The 20,843-nt window shown below is 41.8% G+C and overlaps 1 protein-coding gene across 1 annotated transcript in view; it reads right to left on the bottom strand.

Annotated features, from left to right (window-relative positions):
• Positions 1 to 3,185: 3,185 nt before the first annotated feature.
• LOC139422673 (phospholipid-transporting ATPase IC-like) overlaps positions 3,186 to 20,843 on the bottom strand; it is a 55,234-nt gene continuing 37,576 nt past the window's right edge. The window contains exons 16-27 of the mRNA XM_071173869.1: positions 20,658 to 20,770; positions 20,225 to 20,389; positions 18,169 to 18,280; positions 17,824 to 17,899; positions 17,575 to 17,707; positions 14,518 to 14,806; positions 13,502 to 13,725; positions 11,968 to 12,051; positions 10,776 to 11,021; positions 10,505 to 10,643; positions 5,432 to 5,562; positions 3,186 to 5,025 (exon numbers count right to left, since the gene is read on the bottom strand). Coding sequence (XP_071029970.1) covers positions 4,801 to 5,025; positions 5,432 to 5,562; positions 10,505 to 10,643; positions 10,776 to 11,021; positions 11,968 to 12,051; positions 13,502 to 13,725; positions 14,518 to 14,806; positions 17,575 to 17,707; positions 17,824 to 17,899; positions 18,169 to 18,280; positions 20,225 to 20,389; positions 20,658 to 20,770 — 1,937 coding nt within the window. The 3' untranslated portion in view covers positions 3,186 to 4,800. The remainder of the gene's footprint in view (positions 5,026 to 5,431; positions 5,563 to 10,504; positions 10,644 to 10,775; positions 11,022 to 11,967; positions 12,052 to 13,501; positions 13,726 to 14,517; positions 14,807 to 17,574; positions 17,708 to 17,823; positions 17,900 to 18,168; positions 18,281 to 20,224; positions 20,390 to 20,657; positions 20,771 to 20,843) is intronic.

Below are 20,843 nucleotides of genomic sequence, written 5' to 3' on the forward strand. Positions count from 1 at the left end.
TTGGACAGCCTCAGCGTGGGAGCCTCTTGTTTTAGTTTCTGTCTGTAGGCAGGGATCAACAAAATGGAGTCGTGGTCAGCTTTTCCGAAAGGGGGGCGGGGCAGGGCCTTATATGCGTTGCGGAAGTTAGAGTAACAATGATCCAAGGTCTTTCCACCCCTGGTTGCGCAATCGATATGCTGATAAAATTTAGGGAGTCTTGTTTTCAGATTAGCCTTGTTAAAATCCCCAGCTACAATGAATGCAGCCTCCGGATAAATGGTTTCCAGTTTGCAAAGAGTCAAATAAAGTTCATTCAGAGCCATCGATGTGTCTGCTTGGGGGGGGATATATACGGCTGTGATTATAATCGAAGAGAATTCTCTTGGTAGATAATGCGGTCTACATTTAATCCACGGGTTGGGTTGACACAGGTGAACTAGCTACGCACCTGAGACATTGAAAGACACTTAATAACATTATGTAGCTAACTATAATATATAGCTATGAGTGTGTTCGATAACACGTTGTTCAGCTACATTAGTCATTGTATTGCACAATTTAGCACTGATGGCTAACAGATGATAGCTAACTTTAGCTAGATTGCAGGTTCTTTAATATTGTAATGTCGCAGTTTCCGGGTTAACATAATGGCTATAACGATCTTAGTTACGCAGATACAGCGAAACACTAACCTGTGACAGGTTATATTGTGACATTTCCTTTCCTTTAGCAACCTTGATGAAATTCTCGGTCCGTTTAGGTCACCAGTATTTTTAATTTGTCTTTTTTTATTACCCTCTGCTCTCTGGTGGTCAGCTGTTTATGCCACTACCGTCAGTCGATATTTCTGCCTTAATTAAACACTACCCTCTCGCGCTGGCATCCATCTTGGTTGAGGCAAGTGAATGTACACAGGTGAGGCACATCTTTGGGTGAGGCCTGCACAATGGGCCTGCCGGTGTCACACGCGCCGAATATAACAGGTGTAAACCTTACAGTGAAACGCTTACTTGCAAGACCTTAACCAACAATGCAGTTAAGAAAAATTAGTCTGGGTAGCCATTTGATGAGATGTTCAAAAGTCTTATGGCTTGTGGGTAGAAGCTGTTTAGAAGCCTCTTGGACCTAGACTTGGTCCTTTGGTACCACTTGCCGTGCAGTAGCAAAGAGAACAGTCTATGACTGGGGTGGCTGGAGTCTGTGGCAATTTTTAGGGCCTTTCTCTGACACCGCCTGGTATAGAGGTCCTGGTTGGCAGGAAGCTTGGCTCTGGTGATGTACTGGGCCGTTCGCACAACCTTCTGTAGTGCCTTGTGGTCGGAGGCCGAGCAGTTGCCATACCAGGCGGGATACCATTCAGGATGCTCTCAACGGTGCAGCTGTATAACTTTTTGCGGATCTGAGGACCCATGCCAAATCTTATCAGTCCCCTGAGGGGTAATAGGTGTTGTCGTGCCCTCTTCACAAGTGTCTTGGTGTGTTTGGACCATGATAGTTTGTTGGTGATGTGGACACAAATGAACTTGAAGCCCTCAACCTGCTCAACTACAGCTCCGTCGATGAAACTGGGGACATGCTTTTTCTGTAGTCCACAACCATCTCCATTGTCTTGATGACATTAAGGGCGAGGTTATTGTCTCTGACCTCCTCCATATAGGCTGTATCATCGTTGTCGTCGGCAACCTTAATGATGGTGTTGGAGTCATGCCTGGCCGTGCAGTCATGAGTGAACAAGGAGTACAGGAGGGGACTGAGTACGCACCCCTGAGGGGCCCCCGTGTTGAGGATCAGCGTGGCAGATGTGTTGTTACCTACCCTTATAACCTGGGAGCGGAAGGAGGTGTTTAGTCCCCGGGTCCTTAACTTAGTTATGAGCTTTGCGGGCACTATAGTGTGGAACGCTGAGCTGTAGTCAAAGAACAGCATTCTCATGTAGGTGTTCCTTTAGTCCAGGTGGGAAAGGGCAGTGTGGAGTGCAATAGAGATTGCATCAAGATTGCATCAACTGTGGACCTGTTGGGGCGGTATGCAAATTGGAGTGGGCCAGTTGGTCAGTGCATGCTTTGAGTACACATCCTGGTAATCAATCTGTTTAAAGGTCTTACTCACAGTCGTCCAGAACAGCTGATGCTCTCATGCATGCTTCAGTGTTGCTTGCCTCGAAGCGAGCATATAGAAGTCATTTAGCTTGTCTGGTAGGCTCGTGTCACTGGGCAGCTTGCGGCAGTGCATCCCTTAGTAGTCCGTAATAGTTTTCAAGTCCCACAGGTGGAGTCACTGACGTATACAAGCAAGCAAAAATGTATGTTCATGGTGGAGTAGCCTACATACACAGCTTAACGCTCAACAATAATGTCATTGTCATATGAAACGGTTGTCTTATAGACAACATGGAGAGCTGGGGCAAATTCATTACGGAAAGTTTAAGAATCAAAATGGAAGCAAACTGGAGCAAAACAAGAGTTCCGGTCGGACAAATTCCAAAAGTTTCATTTGCCTCCGTTTAGAGAAAAGGAACTAAAAAAAAGGAGCAAATGAAATAGGGAGGTAAGTACCCGAAATGGTCCAATAGAAACTCTAGTTTCGTTGCAGAACGTTTCACGTTTGGAGTAAATGGATTCCGTTGCAAAACCTTTTGCATCTGACTAAATTAGATAAACAGTTGCAAATACGTTTCGCAACGGAAATAATTTACTTCAAAACGGAAAACATTTTCAAACTAAACTTTGGACAAATTTGCGTAGGCCCGTGTCGCCTGTCCCCATTTCATTACATTTGGTCCTGTTTGGTTGGGGGGAATACATCAACACAACTGATTCTTATAAACTTTCACAATTTCTGTAATGATGCAGCTTCTCGGTATAGTCAGTCTTTATTCAAAAAGTCATTTTACAAGGTACTTTATATCATTAATATACTAAAAACAAGATTTTTTAAAAAAGGTAGTTTTAAGAGTGGCCCAGTTGACCACTAAAGGCCATTGTTCAGTTTTGTGTATACACAAATGTATAATGCAAATGTATACACAAACCTTTAAAATACAGTTACAAAGTCCATTTGTTATTCAGCATGATGAAGTGTGTAACAGAACAAAGAGTATTTATACACACTAAACAGTACTGTTCGACAGAGATCATATTGATAAAAGGCTGATATAATGCATTAGGCCAATAAAATAGCCATGGCTGAGACTCAATCCAAGTCAAAATATTAAACTAACTGGAACGTCTGAGCAGGTTGGTCCTTCATAGCAAATATTGCAAATTGCCAATTCCATTCATACTTCATTTCAAATGGTTAAATGCCAAATGGCACCCTATTCCCTATGTAGTGCACTACTTTTGACCGAAGCCCCCACAGGCCCTGGTCAAAAGTAGTGCACTAAATAGGGAGTAGAATGCCATTTGGGGCACAAGTAAATATTTAGACCATTGCCATTTCACACCAAAAGTCATAGTAATAACCATCCTGTTACAAAAATAAGCACAAAGAAAAAGAAGAGGATGGACAGTGTTGATACTATAATAACAGAGATCTAGATCAATTCATTAAAGAATGACAAGAAGCTATTTGCATCAGTTTATGATCTGAAAAAAAAAAGCTCAGCTAAAAACCGGTCAAACTAAATCTGTCCAGAGGTTCAGCAGGGTTCTATTGGATCACTGTAAACAACTGGTTCAAGCAGGGTTCTATTGGATCCCCGTAAACAACTGGTTCAACAGGGTTCTATTGGATCACTGTAAACAACTGGTTCAAGCAGGGTTCTATTAGATCCCCGTAAACAACTGGTTCAGCAGGGTTCTATTAGATCCCTGTAAACAACTGGTTCAACAGGGTTCTATTGGATCACCGTAAAGAACTGGTTCAGCAGGGTTCTATTGGATCACCGTAAAGAACTGGTTCAGCAGGGTTCTATTGGATCCCCGTAAACAACTGGTTCAGCAGGGTTCTATTGGATCACTATAAACAACTGGTTCAGCAGGGTTCTATTAGATCACAGTAAACAACTGGTTCAACAGGGTTCTATTGGCATGTATACAATGAATCCATGTGCATAAAGAGCGTGTCAAATAACTTACAGCAATAAGGAAGGACACCATAAAATAAAATAAACTGTGGAAAACATACCTTACTTCTAGGATCCAGCATTTTGAACAGAAAATAAAGCTGAAATTCTTGTACATTTAAATATAAAATCATGATTATGACACCCTTCTGACTGCAAGTATACATTTTCACAACTGATCCAGTGAAATACAAACCAACAATAATATTAACAATATATTAAATTTAGTCCGTTTAAACAAGGCCAGCCTCCAGTCAAACCGATAACTCTTGGGCCCGTATTCACAAAGTGCTGATCTAGGAACAGTATTCCCTTCTAGATAATTACTGAATAAGATTACATGTACATGGGGTGGGACCTGATCCTAGATCAGTACTCAAACTAAGGCTTCATCAATACAGGCCAAGGTATATCGGGAGTACCCAGTAATGACGAGCAATTCTGTGATAAACAACGTTGTCTGTTACACAAAACCTTAAACATTAAATCCCCAATACAAAAGGGCTTCAGTAAGCTTTTGGGTGGAAGGGTCTTTTGCTTAGTAAGATCATGCCGGGGAGACCTCAAATGTGGTCTCAGCTTCATCAACCTCCTAAAAGCAGAGGCATGACAGGCTAGCCTGGTCACAGATCTGTTTGTGTCGTCTTGACAACGCCTATGGTCAAAACTGGAGTTGTAGGACCATAGGAGTTGGCAAGACAGCACAAACAGATCTGGGACCAGGCCCTGGTGAGGTGAGCCCCCCCACCACCTCATATGTTCTCGGCCTGGGGGATCTCTCTGATGCTGTCCCTGGGGTTGGGGCGTGCTGTAGCAGGTCGTCTTCTGATGCTGCGGCCGGACGCGATGAGGTCGGCGTAGCCTCTGGAGTGAGAAAAGGCGTAAGCTGAGCGGCGGGAGCGTCTTCCTCGCTGGAAGGGAGTGGATTTCTCCTCCTCTTCCTCCTCCATTTCATACTTCTTCCTGTTCCTCTGGACCTGCGGGAGAAAAAAAATGATACATTAGCATTTATAAACAAGTTTCAAAATATGGACGCGTGTGATGGGTTTCATTCAAGAGCACTTCAAACTTGGAATGTAGTTTTGCCAGATTTGTGTGTGCTCCGTTTTAATACATTGATCTCTGCTATAAAATCTCTCACAACATTGCAGTGGCTGTGAACCCATCGTATGTATCCAGGACATATCAACGTCATGTGATGCCATAAAGTTACAGATATCAACGAGTAGAGTCCTTTTTTGGATTTGTAGTAGCTAGGCCTTATGTCTCCTCCAACGGATGGCCATACGGTTTGGCCAATGGACATATCAATGACATATCATCCCAAAGACGTTACAGATTATAAATCAAGTATTTTTCTTCCTGTAGTACAGCAGGTCTTACATTGTCTCCAACGGACGGCCATATGGTTTTGTAGAGGAACTGGATACAGATGACAGGAAGCAGGGTGATCCCCACAGTCAGGATGATGGTCAGCCACAGATAGGGCTGTCTGAGCGCGTTAGAGGCCACTCCTAATACACATGGGGAAACAAAACAAAATGCTGGGTTAGAAAACATCAATAATTGCTCATTATCATCGTCAGCCATTTTGGTTGGGAGCCCCAGTGTAACCAGGAGAACAGTCACCCAGATAATAACTGTGGTGATGATAGGCTTCATTGTGCAGCTGTTTCCAAGTGCCCTAGAGAAAAATGCAAGCTCAGATGATTCGTTCATTTCGAAGCCAACATGTAAAAGAATATTAAAAGAATGCATCAGTGACTTATTTTATAGATGTCACAGCACGGGAATCCCTGGGTACGACTTTGTGTAGCCAGTTAGCTGTGCTGAAATGGTCATAAAGGCTTTCCCATCCCAACATTCTAAATGAAATGCTAACTGCAAAGTAGGCTTTTACCTGGCAGAATGTGATGTCATGATGATTTGTATTCAATCCTGTGGTCTTTTGTTTTGCAAACTCTGCTTATGCTCAGGCAGGTGCGCATTTTAAAAACTTAAAAACTGGGTAACTATACCCTCCGATATTTATTTAAGAGGTCTCCCCCAGACCTCAAAAGTGGTCTCCTGATGTGATTTAAGCATTGTTATGGATTAGAACATCCCAATTTTTGTTTTTCTATTTTTAAAAAAAAGTGTGATTTTGAGAGTGAAAACCTGAAGAAGAAAAAAACTGGGGAACTCCAAACTCCATTTCTGTGGTCTTTGGTGTTATTATGGCAAATAAATGTATTGGCTAGTAAGAATTCAGAGTGGCTGGTATATTTGTTTCCTCTACCTGCCACAGTGGCTGGTAGACCATAAAGTTAAGGCAATGTTCCAAAACCACTCACGGGCATTTGTTTACACCTTGTTCAGTCATGTTACCTCATTAGTTTGCGAACAACCATTTTATTTATTTGTTTTTACTTTTACCCCTTTATCTCCCCAATTTCGTGGTATCCAAATTGGTAGTTACAGTCTTGTCCGCATCGCTGCAACTCCCGTACCGACTCTGGAGAGGCAAAGGTCGAGAGCCGTGCGTCCTCCGAAACACAACCCAGCCAAGCACAACTGCCGTACACCTGGCTTCCGTGTCAGCGTGGACTGCGCCCGGCCCGCCACAGGAGTCGTTAGAGCACGACGGGACAAGAACATCCCTGCTGGCCAAACCCTCCCTGAACCCGGACGAAGCTGGGACAAATGAGACTCCAGGTCACGGCCGGCTGTAACAGAGCCTGGACTCGAACCAGGAGGTGCTAACAACCTGGTTACTTGCATGTATTTGTTTATGTGGATTAGCATTAGCTTTTAGCATTAGCTTTTAGCATTAGCTTTTAGCATTAGCTTTTAGCATTAGCTTTTAGCATTAGCTTTTATTAGCTTTTGCCGAGGCAGCACCTATTCTCCCTCTACAAAAAACATGACAAGTTACAAAAACACTGGTACACTGATAGAGAAGGACAGTCACAAATTTAACAATATACAAACAATAAACATTGAAAAATAATACAAACACCACAACTAAAAACAGAATGTGTGTGTTAGCGAGTGTCTGTGTGTTTCCTCACGGTCCATGAGGTAATTTTTCTGTTTTCTTGAGTAATTGGAGATGGGAGTTCCATGCGATCAGGACTATGTATAATCCTGTGGATTGAAGAGACCCCTGGTGGAATGTCTTGTGGGGCATGTATGGGTGTCTGAGCTGAAAGTTAATTGATTGCACAATCTGGAAATTTCATCACAGTAATATTTGTCATAACTGGAAGAGAAACAGTTAATCTCTCGTCAACAATCAACCAGGAAAGACCGGCATGTATGTTGTTGATGTTAGTTCTGTATGGGTAGTTCAGGGCAAGGTGTGCTGCTCTGTTTTGAGTCAGCTGCAACTTTGCTTGGTCTTTCCTTGCTGCACTTGACCCTATTACCAGACAGTAATCACGATGGGACAAGACCAGTGCCTGAACAACTGGTACAATTGATGTGTAAAAAACACAGACATACCCCTCCCCATCTTCACAACAACTCTGGCAATATGACTTGACCATGATCATTGACCATTCAATGTTATATCTAGGAGTTTAACTTGGTCAATGGTTACACCCTTTATACACAACTCCAGTTGAGGTTAAGGTCTAAGATAATATTTTGAATCAAATAACGCTTTTAGTTTTAGATGTATAGATGAAATAAGTTATTTCCGCCTCTGTGGCGCAGCATCAGCTAAGTCTTCGTTGAGGAAGATGTTTGTTCCTCTCAAGTTCTTGGTTCTCTTCTCTAAGGAACTTGACTACTATCGGCCTTGGTCTGTCACCTGGGCTGGTTACTGGTTTTCCAGTCCTGTGGGCGTGATCCATCTTAATCTTCCTATGATTCATCTTGCAGCTTTTCGGTAATAATTTTTCTCAGTACTTTCTCCTCAGACGCCATCCAGGTCTCATGTGTAGACTCTGGTATGCCATCCACAACAATGTTCTCATTTGCAACTGCGACCTGGCCAAGATAAAGCATAGCAATTCAACACATACAACAACACAGAGTTACACATGGAATAAACAAAACATAGTCAACACAGTAAAAAAAAAAAAAAAAAAGTCTAAAAACAGTGAGTGCAAATGAGGTAAGATAAGGATGCTGACTAACAGACCCTCATTAACCAGACCCTAATTTTTCCAAACAGTAAAATGACGTGACTGACAGAAAATTCTATCGGAGATCTGTATGTAATGACGAGAAGCTTATGTTTACTCCCTAAACAAGGGAGTCTTTGTCCCAAGATGGGTAGGCAGGCGACAAGCTTAGGTCCATAATAAACCCATATAAACGTTTTGGGCTTATTTTGTACAGATTTTGGCGAGAGTGAAACCTCTGGCTTGGCCTTTTCCTCTCTAATACTATGCATGCATACAAGGACCAGACCGGGTCCAGCTTAATGGAAACATGCCACAATAGCAAGCCTCTCGTCTTCCAGTCAAGAGGCTGTCATTTTATTATCGAAAATGCATCTCCTGTAAAGAAGCACCTAATAAAAAATAATTTTCAAACATTTGCTAAAATAATATTACCAGTACATCTAAACATCAGTCATGTTACCTCAGCTAGCTAACAACCTGGTAACTTTACCAGTACATCTAAACATCAGTCATGTTACCTCTGCTAGCTAACAACCTGGTAACTTTACCAGTACATCTAAACATCAGTCATGTTACCTCAGCTAGCTAACAACCTGGACACTTTACCAGTACATCTAAACATCAGTCATGTTACCTCAGCTAGCTATCAACCTGGAAACTTTACCAGTACATCTAAACATCAGTCATGTTACCTCAGCTAGCTAACAACCTGGAAACTTTACCAGTACATCTAAACATCAGTCATGTTACCTCAGCTAGCTAACAACCTGGAAACTTTACCAGTACATCTAAACATTTGGAGGCACAGAAAGAAAGCAAAAGAGATCGCTTCTTTAGAACAGGGGTTCCCAAACTGTGGGGCACGCCGGTCGGCAGAGGGGGCCCCACAGTTTGGGAACCATTTTTCAAAAGAAGCTGTTCTTTTTGTTAGCTAGCTAACAAAAAGCAACTCAGCCCAGCTTTTAACTGACTCCTGAAAGTTGTAATAGTAGAATACACAAGGTGCAGTTTTCTAAATGAGGTAGTGCTTCAGCAGTTTTCTAAATGAGGTAGTGCATCAGCAGTTTTCTAAATGAGGTAGTGCTTCAGCAGTTTTCTAAATGAGGTAGTGCATCAGCAGTTTTCTAAATGAGGTAGTGCATCAGCAGTTTTCTAAATGAGGTAGTGCTTCAGCAGTTTTCTAAATGAGGTAGTGCTTCAGCAGTTTTCTAAATGAGGTAGTGCATCAGCAGTTTTCTAAATGAGGTAGTGCATCAGCAGTTTTCTAAATGAGGTAGTGCATCAGCAGTTTTCCTCATCATGTCAGTCATTGCAGATCTCAGAGAGATATTTATAACGTGTTATAAATGTCCAGATCAACTAGCCCATGTCAGCTAACGTATTTTATCTCATTGAGTTACTCAGATATCACATGAACATACATAAGAAATTACTAAATATTGTACAACTGTAGGAAATTAGCTTTAAAACATAAGAATGATCTGTACTTCATGCCAAAATGTGTGGAATTGCAGGGAATTAGCTTTCAAATGGCAATTACTTTTTTGAATAATCTCCATCCCATGGTCAAATGGATTTACAGGAAATAAGCTTTAAACCTGCAAAATATTCTCTCCGCCAACAAGAGTTTGTGTCATGAAGAGTGCTAGCGACCTTAGAAATAGACATGGCCCACGCAGGAGGGAGCAGCATGTTCCCCAAAGCTGATGGGGAAGAGGAAGGAAGGAAGGAAGGAAGGAAGGAAGGAAGGAAGGAAGGATCTCTTGCATGTCCTCACTCACAAACTTGACGCTCTTTAAAAAATAAAAAAAAAGACAGTTCAGAAACCTAATATTACACAAAATACTCTTTAAATTTCGATGACAGGTTTTTCTAAATCAACATTGTATGTTTTTAATAATAAACAAACGTCTTTACAGGGTTAAATATTAGTTTCTAGAGCATGTGCTTCAAACGCAGCTACAATTCATATAGGCCCAATATGCTATATGTCAATCAATTAAAAAAATATATGCTGCTCCGAGATGTAATGTTTAAATTGGGAACACCGGTGCTACCAATTAATTTTAAAAACCTGATCATAATCATCATCGTCATCACCCCCACCATCTGTGATAAGAGCCATATGGCCAGGGTCATGTTCATTAGGGCACAACGTTTTAAAACGTTCCCCAACGAAAAACAAGACCCAAGTGTGTAGGAAGCAAACGGAAGCCAACAGCCGAAAATGGCCCTTTCCAATAAGAAACTCCCATTTTCATTGTGAAATTCTTTCAGTTGCAAAACATTTCACTACGGTGGGCAACCGATGAATACACCGAATACACTATTAAGCAGAACTCACCGGTGAAAGTGAAGGTTGACGGGAAGATGACGTGGATTCCTGCACTGTGGATATCGAACATGATGCCGAAGTATATGGCTATACTGCAGAGGACTGCAAAGCAGTTCACAAAGGTCCAGTATGACGTCTCCAGAGAGATCTGGGAGAGGACAGAAGAGACAGGAAAATACATCACTTGTTAACAGCTATAAAATCGCCTCATCAGTCTTGGCATTCGAGGTGAACAGTTTTATTTAAAAAAAAGAACAGCACCCAATCATTCTCCAGCTACCTGCATGTTGACTGTGAAGATGAGAGAGGAAGCCATGACCACAGCCAGGGACTGGTAGTCTGACGGTGCCTCTCCGTTCTGCCCCATGGTCTGAAGGAACGCCCCGTACGGGATGAAGAAGATCACCAGAGAGGTGAAGATGCCGTGGAACAGACTGATGAAGAAATTCTTGTAGTTGAACAGCGCCCCCTGTTGACCAGGGAGGTATAACTTGGGGAACTTTCTACTCAGTTTGTCGTTCACGTCCTTCGAGGAAACAGGAAATAGAAATGACATATTAGCTCAGGGGTTCCCAAACTTCTACTGCACTCAACCCCACATTGACACTTGGAGGGGACCTCACTTAGAAAAATGATACTCCTTAGTCCCCCCCCCCCCCCTTATTTTACCAGGTAAGTTGACTGAGAACACGTTCTCATTTGGGGAATGGGGAATAGTGACCTGGGGAATAGTCACAGGGGAGAGGGGGATGAATGAGCCAATTGTAAACTGGGGATTATTAGGTGGCACAGTTAACCCTGTGTGTTCATAATACCTCCATTTTAGGTCCCGTATTTGAATAGTGTAAGACGTTCTTAGTTGACACTAATCGGTTGTATTCTATATCCATTTGAATATTTAAAAAAAAAAGTATATTGTTTGATAATCAGAATATATATTGTCTCAGAGGTCCCCATTTAAATTTCAGAAGATCCTACACAGGGCTGAAGGAGACGTCAGCTTGACTTCGAAACGTCAGTCACCTGTTCTCATCTTGAAGAACAACGGATTAAACTGAGCAAAAAAAATCATCAATCTCTGCCTTTCGTTGTTAAACGCTCCAACTCCTTTCAACCTAGAATGAGTCATTTTGGAAGTTTTCCTTGGTAAGCCTCATGATTTTTGTCATCGTTGTTGAGCAACCCTCCTTTCCTTCGTTTGCTGAAGCGTAAAGGCCGACCTTAACTCAGTATTAGCTAAACATCGTCTCCTTCAGATCATATGACACATAGGAGTCATTGAGCGATGAAAATACAAAAGGATTTTGATTAAAATGTTAATCATTTAAAAACATGTAAAGAACATAAATTCATGTAGGAGAATTTCAACGTATTTTTTACGCTAATATATTCATTTCAACAAGAGGTGATAACGCCAAGACAAATGTTTCGGCTGTTAAACCATTGTCCGTGTGTCCATATTTAAAGCTTACCTGATCCAATAAGCCAACCAACAGGACGGGAAGGGAGCTGTACATCACGTTGTATAAAGTAATGAACCAGTCTTCATAGGCAACCTGGAGTGGGAACAAAAAGTCATAAATAAAATAATAATCATCATTCATTCTTCTGTCACACATGTACACATTTAGGATAAATCCTCTTTACCATAGTAGATGTTACGGAAAGTTACTAAAGTAATTGGGTTTTTTTTTGAAGTCAGTCTCGATAAGGGGTCAATGAAAGAGACAGCGTGACTGCTACTGTCTGTTATCCATCCTGCTGCCTAGTCACCGTACCTCTACCTATATGCACATAGCTACTTCAAAGAGCCCTGCAAAATGACCTCCAGCAGGCCACAAATGTGCACGTGTCTGCTCAAACGGTCAGAAACAGACTCCATGAGGGTGGTATGAGGGCCCGACGTCCACAGGTGGGGGTTGTGCTTACAGCCCAACACCGTGCAGGACGTTTGGCATTTGCCAGAGAACACCAAGATTGGCAAATTCGCCACTGGCGCCCTGTGCTCTTCACAGATAAAAGCGGGTTCACACTGAGCACGTGACAGACGTGACAGAGTCTGGAGACGCCGTGGAGAACGTTCTGCTGCCTGCAACATCCTCCAGCATGACCGGTTTGGCGGTGGGTCAGTCATGGTGCGGGGTGGCATTTCTTTGGGGGGGCCGCACAGCCCTCCATGTGCTCGCCAGAGGTACCTGACTGCCATTAGGTACCGAGATGAGATCCTCAGACCCCTTGTGAGACCATCTGCTGGTGCGGTTGGCCCTGGGTTCCTCCTAATGCAAGACAATGCTAGACCTCATGTGGCTGGAGTGTGTCAGCAGTTCCTGCAAGAGGGAGGCATTGATGCTATGGACTGGCCCGCCCGTTCCCCAGACCTGAATCCAATTGAGCACATCTGGGACATCATGTCTCGCTCCATCCACCAACGCCACGTTGCACCACAGACTGTCCAGGAGTTGGCGGATGCTTTAGTCCAGGTCTGGGAGGAGATCCCTCAGGAGACCATCCTCCACCTCATCAGGAGCATGCCCAGGCGTTGTAGGGAGGTCATACAGGCACGTGGAGACCACACACACTACTGAGCCTCATTTTGACTTGTTTTAAGGACATTACATCAAAGTTGGATCAGCCTGTAGTGTGGTTTTCCACTTTAATTTTGAGTGTGACTCCAAATCCAGACCTCCATGGGTTGATACATTTGATTTCCATTGATAATTTTTGTGTGATTTTGTTGTCAGCACATTCAACTATGTAAAGAAAAAAGTATTTAATAAGAATATTTCATTTATTCAGATCTAGGATGTGTTATTTTAGTGTTCCCTTTATTTTTTTGAGCAGTGTATAATGAATGAGCTGGTTGCTAAGCTAAATCAGGTTAGTTACAACTGGGGTTGGTGTGAAAACCTCCAGGAGGGTAGATCGCCAGGGACAGGGTTTGGCAGTCCTGATATAGTAAATAAGTTGCCGTTCGGTACACACCCTACCTCTAGAACATTCCCTCACCTGAGCTGAGAACCCGCTGAAGAAGGAGTACCAGAAGTGGACCAGGGTGAAGGCAAAGTTCTTGAAGAAGAAGAAGCGGAGGAACTTGCACATGCGGATGTAGGACCAGCGACCGTGGACCAGCAGGAGACGCTCCAGGTACCGGAACTGAGCGAAGGCATAGTCACTGGACATCACCGCCTGCATGCCCTCCTGTCCAGATATACCCACACCGATGTCTGCAGCTGGAGAGAAAATCATTACAACTATTATTATTACTGTTAGTCCCACCATTGTTATGTACTTGGACAATGTAAGTGATTTAACTTGCCATGTGAAAACAGTCTATTGAATTTAAATGTAATTGAATGAGAGACAGGGAGAAGTATAGATGGAGCGAGACAGGGAGAAGTATAGATGGAGCGAGACAGGGAGAAGTAGATGGAGCTATATGGGGAGAAAGAAGTAGTCAGTAATGGTGTACTGTAGGGGATCCTTTTGAGCAGGGCAAGGAGCAGAATCGATATCAAACAATCTTGATCTCAAACACCACATTAGTATACATTTAGTTTGAAGTAAACGGGGTCAAGAGTATAACAGCTATCAAGATTCATTTAATACATTTCTAACCCTATGGTAATTAACCTGTGTGGTGAAAATATTATTCATCTTTAAAGCTATAATCTTTAGTTGCTACATCAAATTAATGATATCCTGTATATCCATTGATTCCTGAAGAATATAAACGTATTAATGCTTCATGAGCTTAATTCAACTGTCGTACCCCATCAGAACCCAGAAAAGAAGCTTGTTTTACTCCAATATTTTTTAAACAATGTAAACAAACACAGTATAGCCGCATAGCATGGTTAAAACTATCATTTTTATATAATGGACGGTCAGTTATTGCATCCAGAGCGGTCTATGAATTGTAAAAAAACAGCCACTTATTTTTTCAATTAAAGATTCTAGCTTTAACAATGACTAATAAATAATGAATAACCTAAAGAGTAAATTAAATTAATCTCCTCCCGTACTCTTGATCATGTTGACGTCGTTGGCTCCGTCTCCGATGGACAGCGTGACAGCCTTCTTATACTTCTTCACCAGGCTGACCACGTTGGCCTTTTGTTTTGGCGTGACCCGGCAGCAGATGACCGCCTCGCACTCGCACGCCATGTTCACAAAGTCCACCTGACGAGTCTCCTTCTCCCAGTCGTCGATTGGCTGGGCGGCATCCTGGGGCGTGGCGGCGGCGGGTCTCTTACCGAGACGCTTCAGTCGAAGACGACGACGCTTCTTTTTCTTCTCGTATAAGATCTCGTTCTGCAGACAGACAGACAGACAGACAGACAGGCAGGCAGGCAGGCAGACAGGCAGGCAGACAGGCAGGCAGACACGGAGAGAGACCGACAGACACGGAGAGAGACAGACGGAGACAGACAGACACGGAGAGACAGACAGACAGACAGGGAGAGACAGACAGACACGGAGAGAGACAGACAGACACGGAGAGACACAGACAGACAGACACGGAGAGAGACAGACAGACAGACACGGAGAGAGACAGACAGACAGACACGGAGAGAGACACGGAGAGAGACAGACACGGAGAGAGACAGAGATAAATAAATGTTTACTCTTCATTTGTTATTCTTTATTTCACTTTTGTTTATTATCTATTTCACTTGCTTAGGCAGTTTTTGCACGTTAATTGATTCATAACTTCACTGTGTGAATTTAATGCATTTGATTGTTAGTGTCTATTAATTCCCCATTACATATAGCACCAGTAGTACATGTACCTTTAATTATCATAATTTTGAAACTTCAATGTTATTTTGGTTACAGTCATTTATGTTAATACATTCAATAGTATTATTATTACAGTCTTTTACCATTCTCATTGTCAGAGTGGACATGTTGTTTACAGAGCACACAACTGTTGGTATAATTTCATTATTCCAATATGTTTTCATTAATTTAATTCACTTAGTCTATTTTATGAGAATTTGTAAGATTCTTATTTGCATAAAATAGACGGAGACCAGTCTTATCAAAATGAGATAATAGTATTTATTCTCGGAGCGCGCTGCCATGTAACCACCAACAACAGTTTATATACAATAACGTCATTGGTTCTAGAATGAATCTCCTCCTCCTCGACCAAGACAAAGCAGGTTTAAAAAGTTCATTCCGACCTACTAGCGCACACACGACACACAATAGAACTGAATTAACTCTTGACCCCTCACCATTATGCATCACCACTTAGCTGACAGTTCCAGCTAATGGAAAACCTAAGAAAACAGTCTTTATCTGAACATTCCAGTGCTAAGTTGAGTCGGTTCAACCATTGGTTTATTACCCTTTCTGCTTACTTTTTTTTTAAAAACACTTCCAATCTTCTCCCACCTGGCTGGAATGGTATTTATTTTATTTAATTACCCCCTGTTTCAGGCTCCACAATCCCTTCCTTAGGAATTCATATTGTTAAATCAGATATAATAAAACAGAGTATAAGTTTAATGAGTTATATTTCTATATGTAGATATTGTTTAGTCATTATTCATAAAATTCCTAACAACCACCAATGCAACACTAGTGAAAAACAAGTTTTTGTTCATTTCATTCCATTAATGAGTTTTGTCCATTTATTCATCGTCTTGTTTTTGAGTGCTCTTGTCAAGGTGGAGTAAGGATGCACACCCGATTACACATAGAAGTAGTACTAGGTTACCAGGCACGCAAAATGAAAGTGTTGTACGAGTTTAAGTGGTCTATGGTTATGTAAATTACATTTTGCCTCTGCCTGTTCTGAAGTCTTTATAAAGGATTACATAAGAGCATGTGACAATAATTAATAAGTCATTTGATTTGATTAGGATCTCTTTATGTCCTCATTTGGACTAAATCTTCCAAGAGTCCTTAAACATTCAAATACAATGTATAATATGATCACATTTTCACATATAACACACTGTTACAAACAGACATAATACACTGACATACTGACCAGATAAATACTCTCTAACAGTCTATAAAGATAGATTGATTCTTCCTATTAGTGTGCCCATTTTGGGAATCTGAGAGTATTTCTGATTGTCTTAACTCACCTCCACTAATGAGCTTCTCAAAGTCGTTTTGTTTTCTTCACCTCAACACACCAAACAAACAAAGTTTGTTTTCACATTAATTGAGAAAGATAATAGATCCACAATGTATTTGAAAAAATATAAATCTTTACAGCTCTCACCCATTTGGGAAAAATATCATGCTCTGATCCAGTGGAAACGTCATAAAATAGGACTAACTGATTACCACTATCACCCCCTGAACAGCCTCCAGCTGTGTCTGTCTGGAGCACACTGACATGGGAAACTCAGAGGGCCCAGAATATTTTATATAAAAGTGTGAGCTTCTGGTGATAGTTGATACAATATTTCAAGTTCTTTGCAGACAGGTCATGCATCGCCAATGTGATTTATAGGATATTAATGTTTGATCGGGATATGTTCTACCTGCAGGCTGCAATGTTTTTATTTGTTGGCTTTATGTAGCCTACTTCTCCACAGTCGGCAATAGAAGTTACTGTTAGATTATTTATTAATATTTGGTTATTATTTGTTGTATTTTCATTCAGATAGAATTTTGATTACCCACATGACAATGATTTTGAGATACGACGTTATTATAAATTAAATTAAACCGTTCCACGAAAATGTGCATATGAAAAGCATAACTGGCATGCAGATCGGTAGAAATGGTAACAAACTGGCATTCCACATGAAAAAAAAAAAGAGTTGCCGACCACTCGTGTAACCTAATTACCGGCACCTTCAACAGCATAACAGAAGGCCAGCGGGAGAAGAGGATGTTCGGGTCAATTAGTGTTTTTTTCTTCTTGATCTCTGGCTCCATCTTGAATCACGTGTCTTATTTAATGAAACAGTGCGCTTAAAGCATCAGACACGCTCAATGCATATAGTTGATTTTATTCCAACACATATGATGTGTCTATATACGGAAAAATACACGACTTTCGGTCGACCAAGTTGGAGACCAACTACGACATAGTAGGCTACTACACTCACCAGCCAGCCTCCAGTGATGATGAGGGCGTTCCTGCCAGGCTCAGGGAAGAAAGGATCCGGTACCTTCTTCCTGGTCCGACCGAACGCAGGCGGCTGATCCCTTCGGTTTGCCTGTCTGATCCGCAGCTTCTCACTGGTCACAAAACACAGAATGATTTAAATGTAGGGGGTTAAAAATAACACACTGTATATTAACAAGATGTATATTTGATCCCAGAGGATGTAAGTATTATTGAAAATCAAACCTACTTGACGTCCTCTCCATAGTGGATCTGCATATCATCGGTAAGCAACTTACAGGAATAGCCAATGTTCTCAGCCGTTTCTGCAAGTAGGAAATGGTAAAGCCTCCATGTTTCTTTCCATCCCAGCCATCAATACACATTTAATCCATCAAGCTGCAGACTCTGTGAAGTAGCAGCTCAAGAAGGTTTGATCTCAATACTTAATGACAACAGTAAAACATTGTTGGGAGGTAAACATGACATCCTTATAGTACATTACTATGAGCCCTGGCCACTATATAGAGAACCCCAGTGTCTGGTTGAATAGAGATGAACATTCCAGAGGCTCTCCCCACCACAGAGACTATACCTTTCTTATCTCCAGTCAGGACCCAGATCTTGATGTCAGCCTTTGCCAGCTTGGCGATGGTCTCAGGAACCCCGTCCTGCAGCTTGTCCTCGATGGCAGTCGCGCCGATCATCTGCCGATTAGGACAAAACAAAGCAAACATGTCTCCTTTAAGAGTAGAGAAGGAAGCAGCAACTTTTGGGCAAAGCTCTGAACAGCGTGTATGTAAACATTAACTCATGAAACTTGTAGAACATATTCGTAAAGTATTCAGACTCCTCCCACATTTTATCACATTATTCTAAAATATATTTAAAAAATAAAAAACTCACTCTAGACACAATACCCCATAACGACAAAGCAAAAACAGGCTTCGATTTTTCTGCTAATTTATTAAAAAAAAAAAAAAAAAAATGAGGATTCAGACCCTTTGCTATGAGACTCAAAAATGAGCTCAGGTACATCCGGTTTCCATTGATCATCCTTGAGATGTTTCTACAACTTGATTGGAGTCCACCTGTGGTCAATTCAATTGATTGGACATGATTTGGAAAGGCACACACCTGTCTATATAAGATCCCACAGTTGACAGTGCATGACTGAGCAGAAACCAAGCCATGAGGTGGAAGGAATTGTCCGTAGAGCGCCGAGACACAGATCTGGGGAAGGGTACCAAAACAATTCTGCAGCATTGAAGGTCCCCAAGAACACAGTGGCATCCATCATTCTTAAATGGAAGATGATTGGAAACACCAAGACTCTTCCTGGAGCTGGCCGCCCAGCCAAACTGAGCAATCGGGAGAGAAGGTCCTTGATCAGGGAGGTGAAGGGGATGTTTTTCAGGGACTGGGAGACTAGTCAGGATCAAGGGAAAGATGAACGGATAAAAGAACAGAGAGATCCTTGATCCAGAACGCTCAGGACCTCAGACTGGGGCAAAGGTTCACCTTCCAACAGGACAACGACCCTAAGCACACAGCCAAGACAGTCTCTGAATGTCCTCGAGTGGCCCTGCCAGAGCACGATCGAACATCTCTGGAGAGACCTGAAAATAGCTGTACAGCGACACTCCCAAACCAATCTAACAGAGCTTGATAGGATCTACAGAGAAGAAATGGGAGAAACTCCACAGATACAGTTGTGCCAAGCTTGTAGCGTCATACCCAAGAAGACTCAAGGCTGTAATCACTGCCCAAGGTGCTTCAACAAAGTACTGAGTAAAGGGTCTGAGAATACTTATGTAAATGTCAGCTTTTTTATTCTGAATAAATGTGTCATTTTGGGGTACTGTGTGTAGATTAAGGGGGATAAAACTAATTAATACATTTTAGAATAAGGCTGTAATGTAACAAAATGTGGAAAAAGTCAAGAATTCTGAATACTTTCTGAATGCACTATATTCTACTGCCCTAAAATATATTACATAGATTTCCGTGAATCAGTCCTATAATTATCCTCTTCAGGATTGGTGGGTCCCCTGCAGGACAGTTGAGCTAACGTGTGCTAATATGATTAGCATGAGGTTGTAAGTAACAAGAACATTTCCCAGGACATAGACATATCTGATACAGGCAGAAAGCTTAAATTCGTGTTAATCTAACTGCACTGTCCAATTTACAGTAGCTATTACAGTGAAATAATACTATGCTATTGTTTGAGGAGAGTGCACAGTTTTGAACATGAAAAGTTATTAATCAACAAATTAGGCATATTTGGGCAGTCTTGATACAATATTTTGAACAGAAATGCAACGGTTCATTGGTTCAGACTAAAACTTTGCACATATACTGCTGCCATCTAGTGGCCAATATCTAAATTGCACCTGGGATGGAATAATACATTATGGCTTTTCTCTGGCATTTCAAAATTGGTCAAAAAAAAAATGGTTGTTTTATCTTTGTATTATCTTTTACCAGATCTAATGTGTTATATTCTCCTACATTCCTTTCAGATTTCTACAAACTTCAACTCCAAACTCGTTGGAAAAAAAAGGGACGATCCTTGAGGTTAAATAGGTCCTAGATTTAACTGTTAATCTTGTTTAGCATGTTCTCATTATGTGGGATGAGCGTCCTACCATGAGGTTGCTCTCAATCTGTTCATACACTCGATCTAGAGCAGCCTCCCTGTTGCCCATAGCAACACTGGCAGCCTTGTGCTTCTTAGCCCAGGCGTCAAACTCCTGCTTACTGATATCCTTGTAGCACAGACACAAGGTCCGGAGAGTCTCGTTGGCAAAGATCTACAACGGAAGAGAAGGGTTTGGTTTACTTGAACATCGTGGAATTACTGGAATGAGAAACAATGAATAAACAGGGGGATATTTTCACCATTCTGGAACTGCTGGAGCCAAGATTCATTCAATAAGTGACCAACCAAAAAGAGAAAGTCCAGAATGTCCTAGCTCAAAATACAACCACACACATGCTTCATAGCCTGGCCCCTACTACTCTACATAGGCTGGATGTAAAGGATGGTTTTCAGTCTATCAAAAGACACCAGTGACTTACGTCTAGAGCAGTCTGGGTCACTTCCTTGTGTTTGGAGTTAGGAGAGAGGCGTTCGTAGATGACCGTGTCTGCTCCTTTGCAGTACAAACGGATCCGACCGTCAGGGAACCTCACTGTCAGAGAGAGAGAGAGAGAGGAGACTGCATGTTAGGGAGATGGTCACAGTGAAAAGGCTAGTATTACAAC

The sequence above is a fragment of the Oncorhynchus clarkii genome, chromosome 12 (genome assembly GCF_045791955.1).
Source record: "Oncorhynchus clarkii lewisi isolate Uvic-CL-2024 chromosome 12, UVic_Ocla_1.0, whole genome shotgun sequence".
Classification (NCBI taxonomy): domain Eukaryota; kingdom Metazoa; phylum Chordata; class Actinopteri; order Salmoniformes; family Salmonidae; genus Oncorhynchus; species Oncorhynchus clarkii.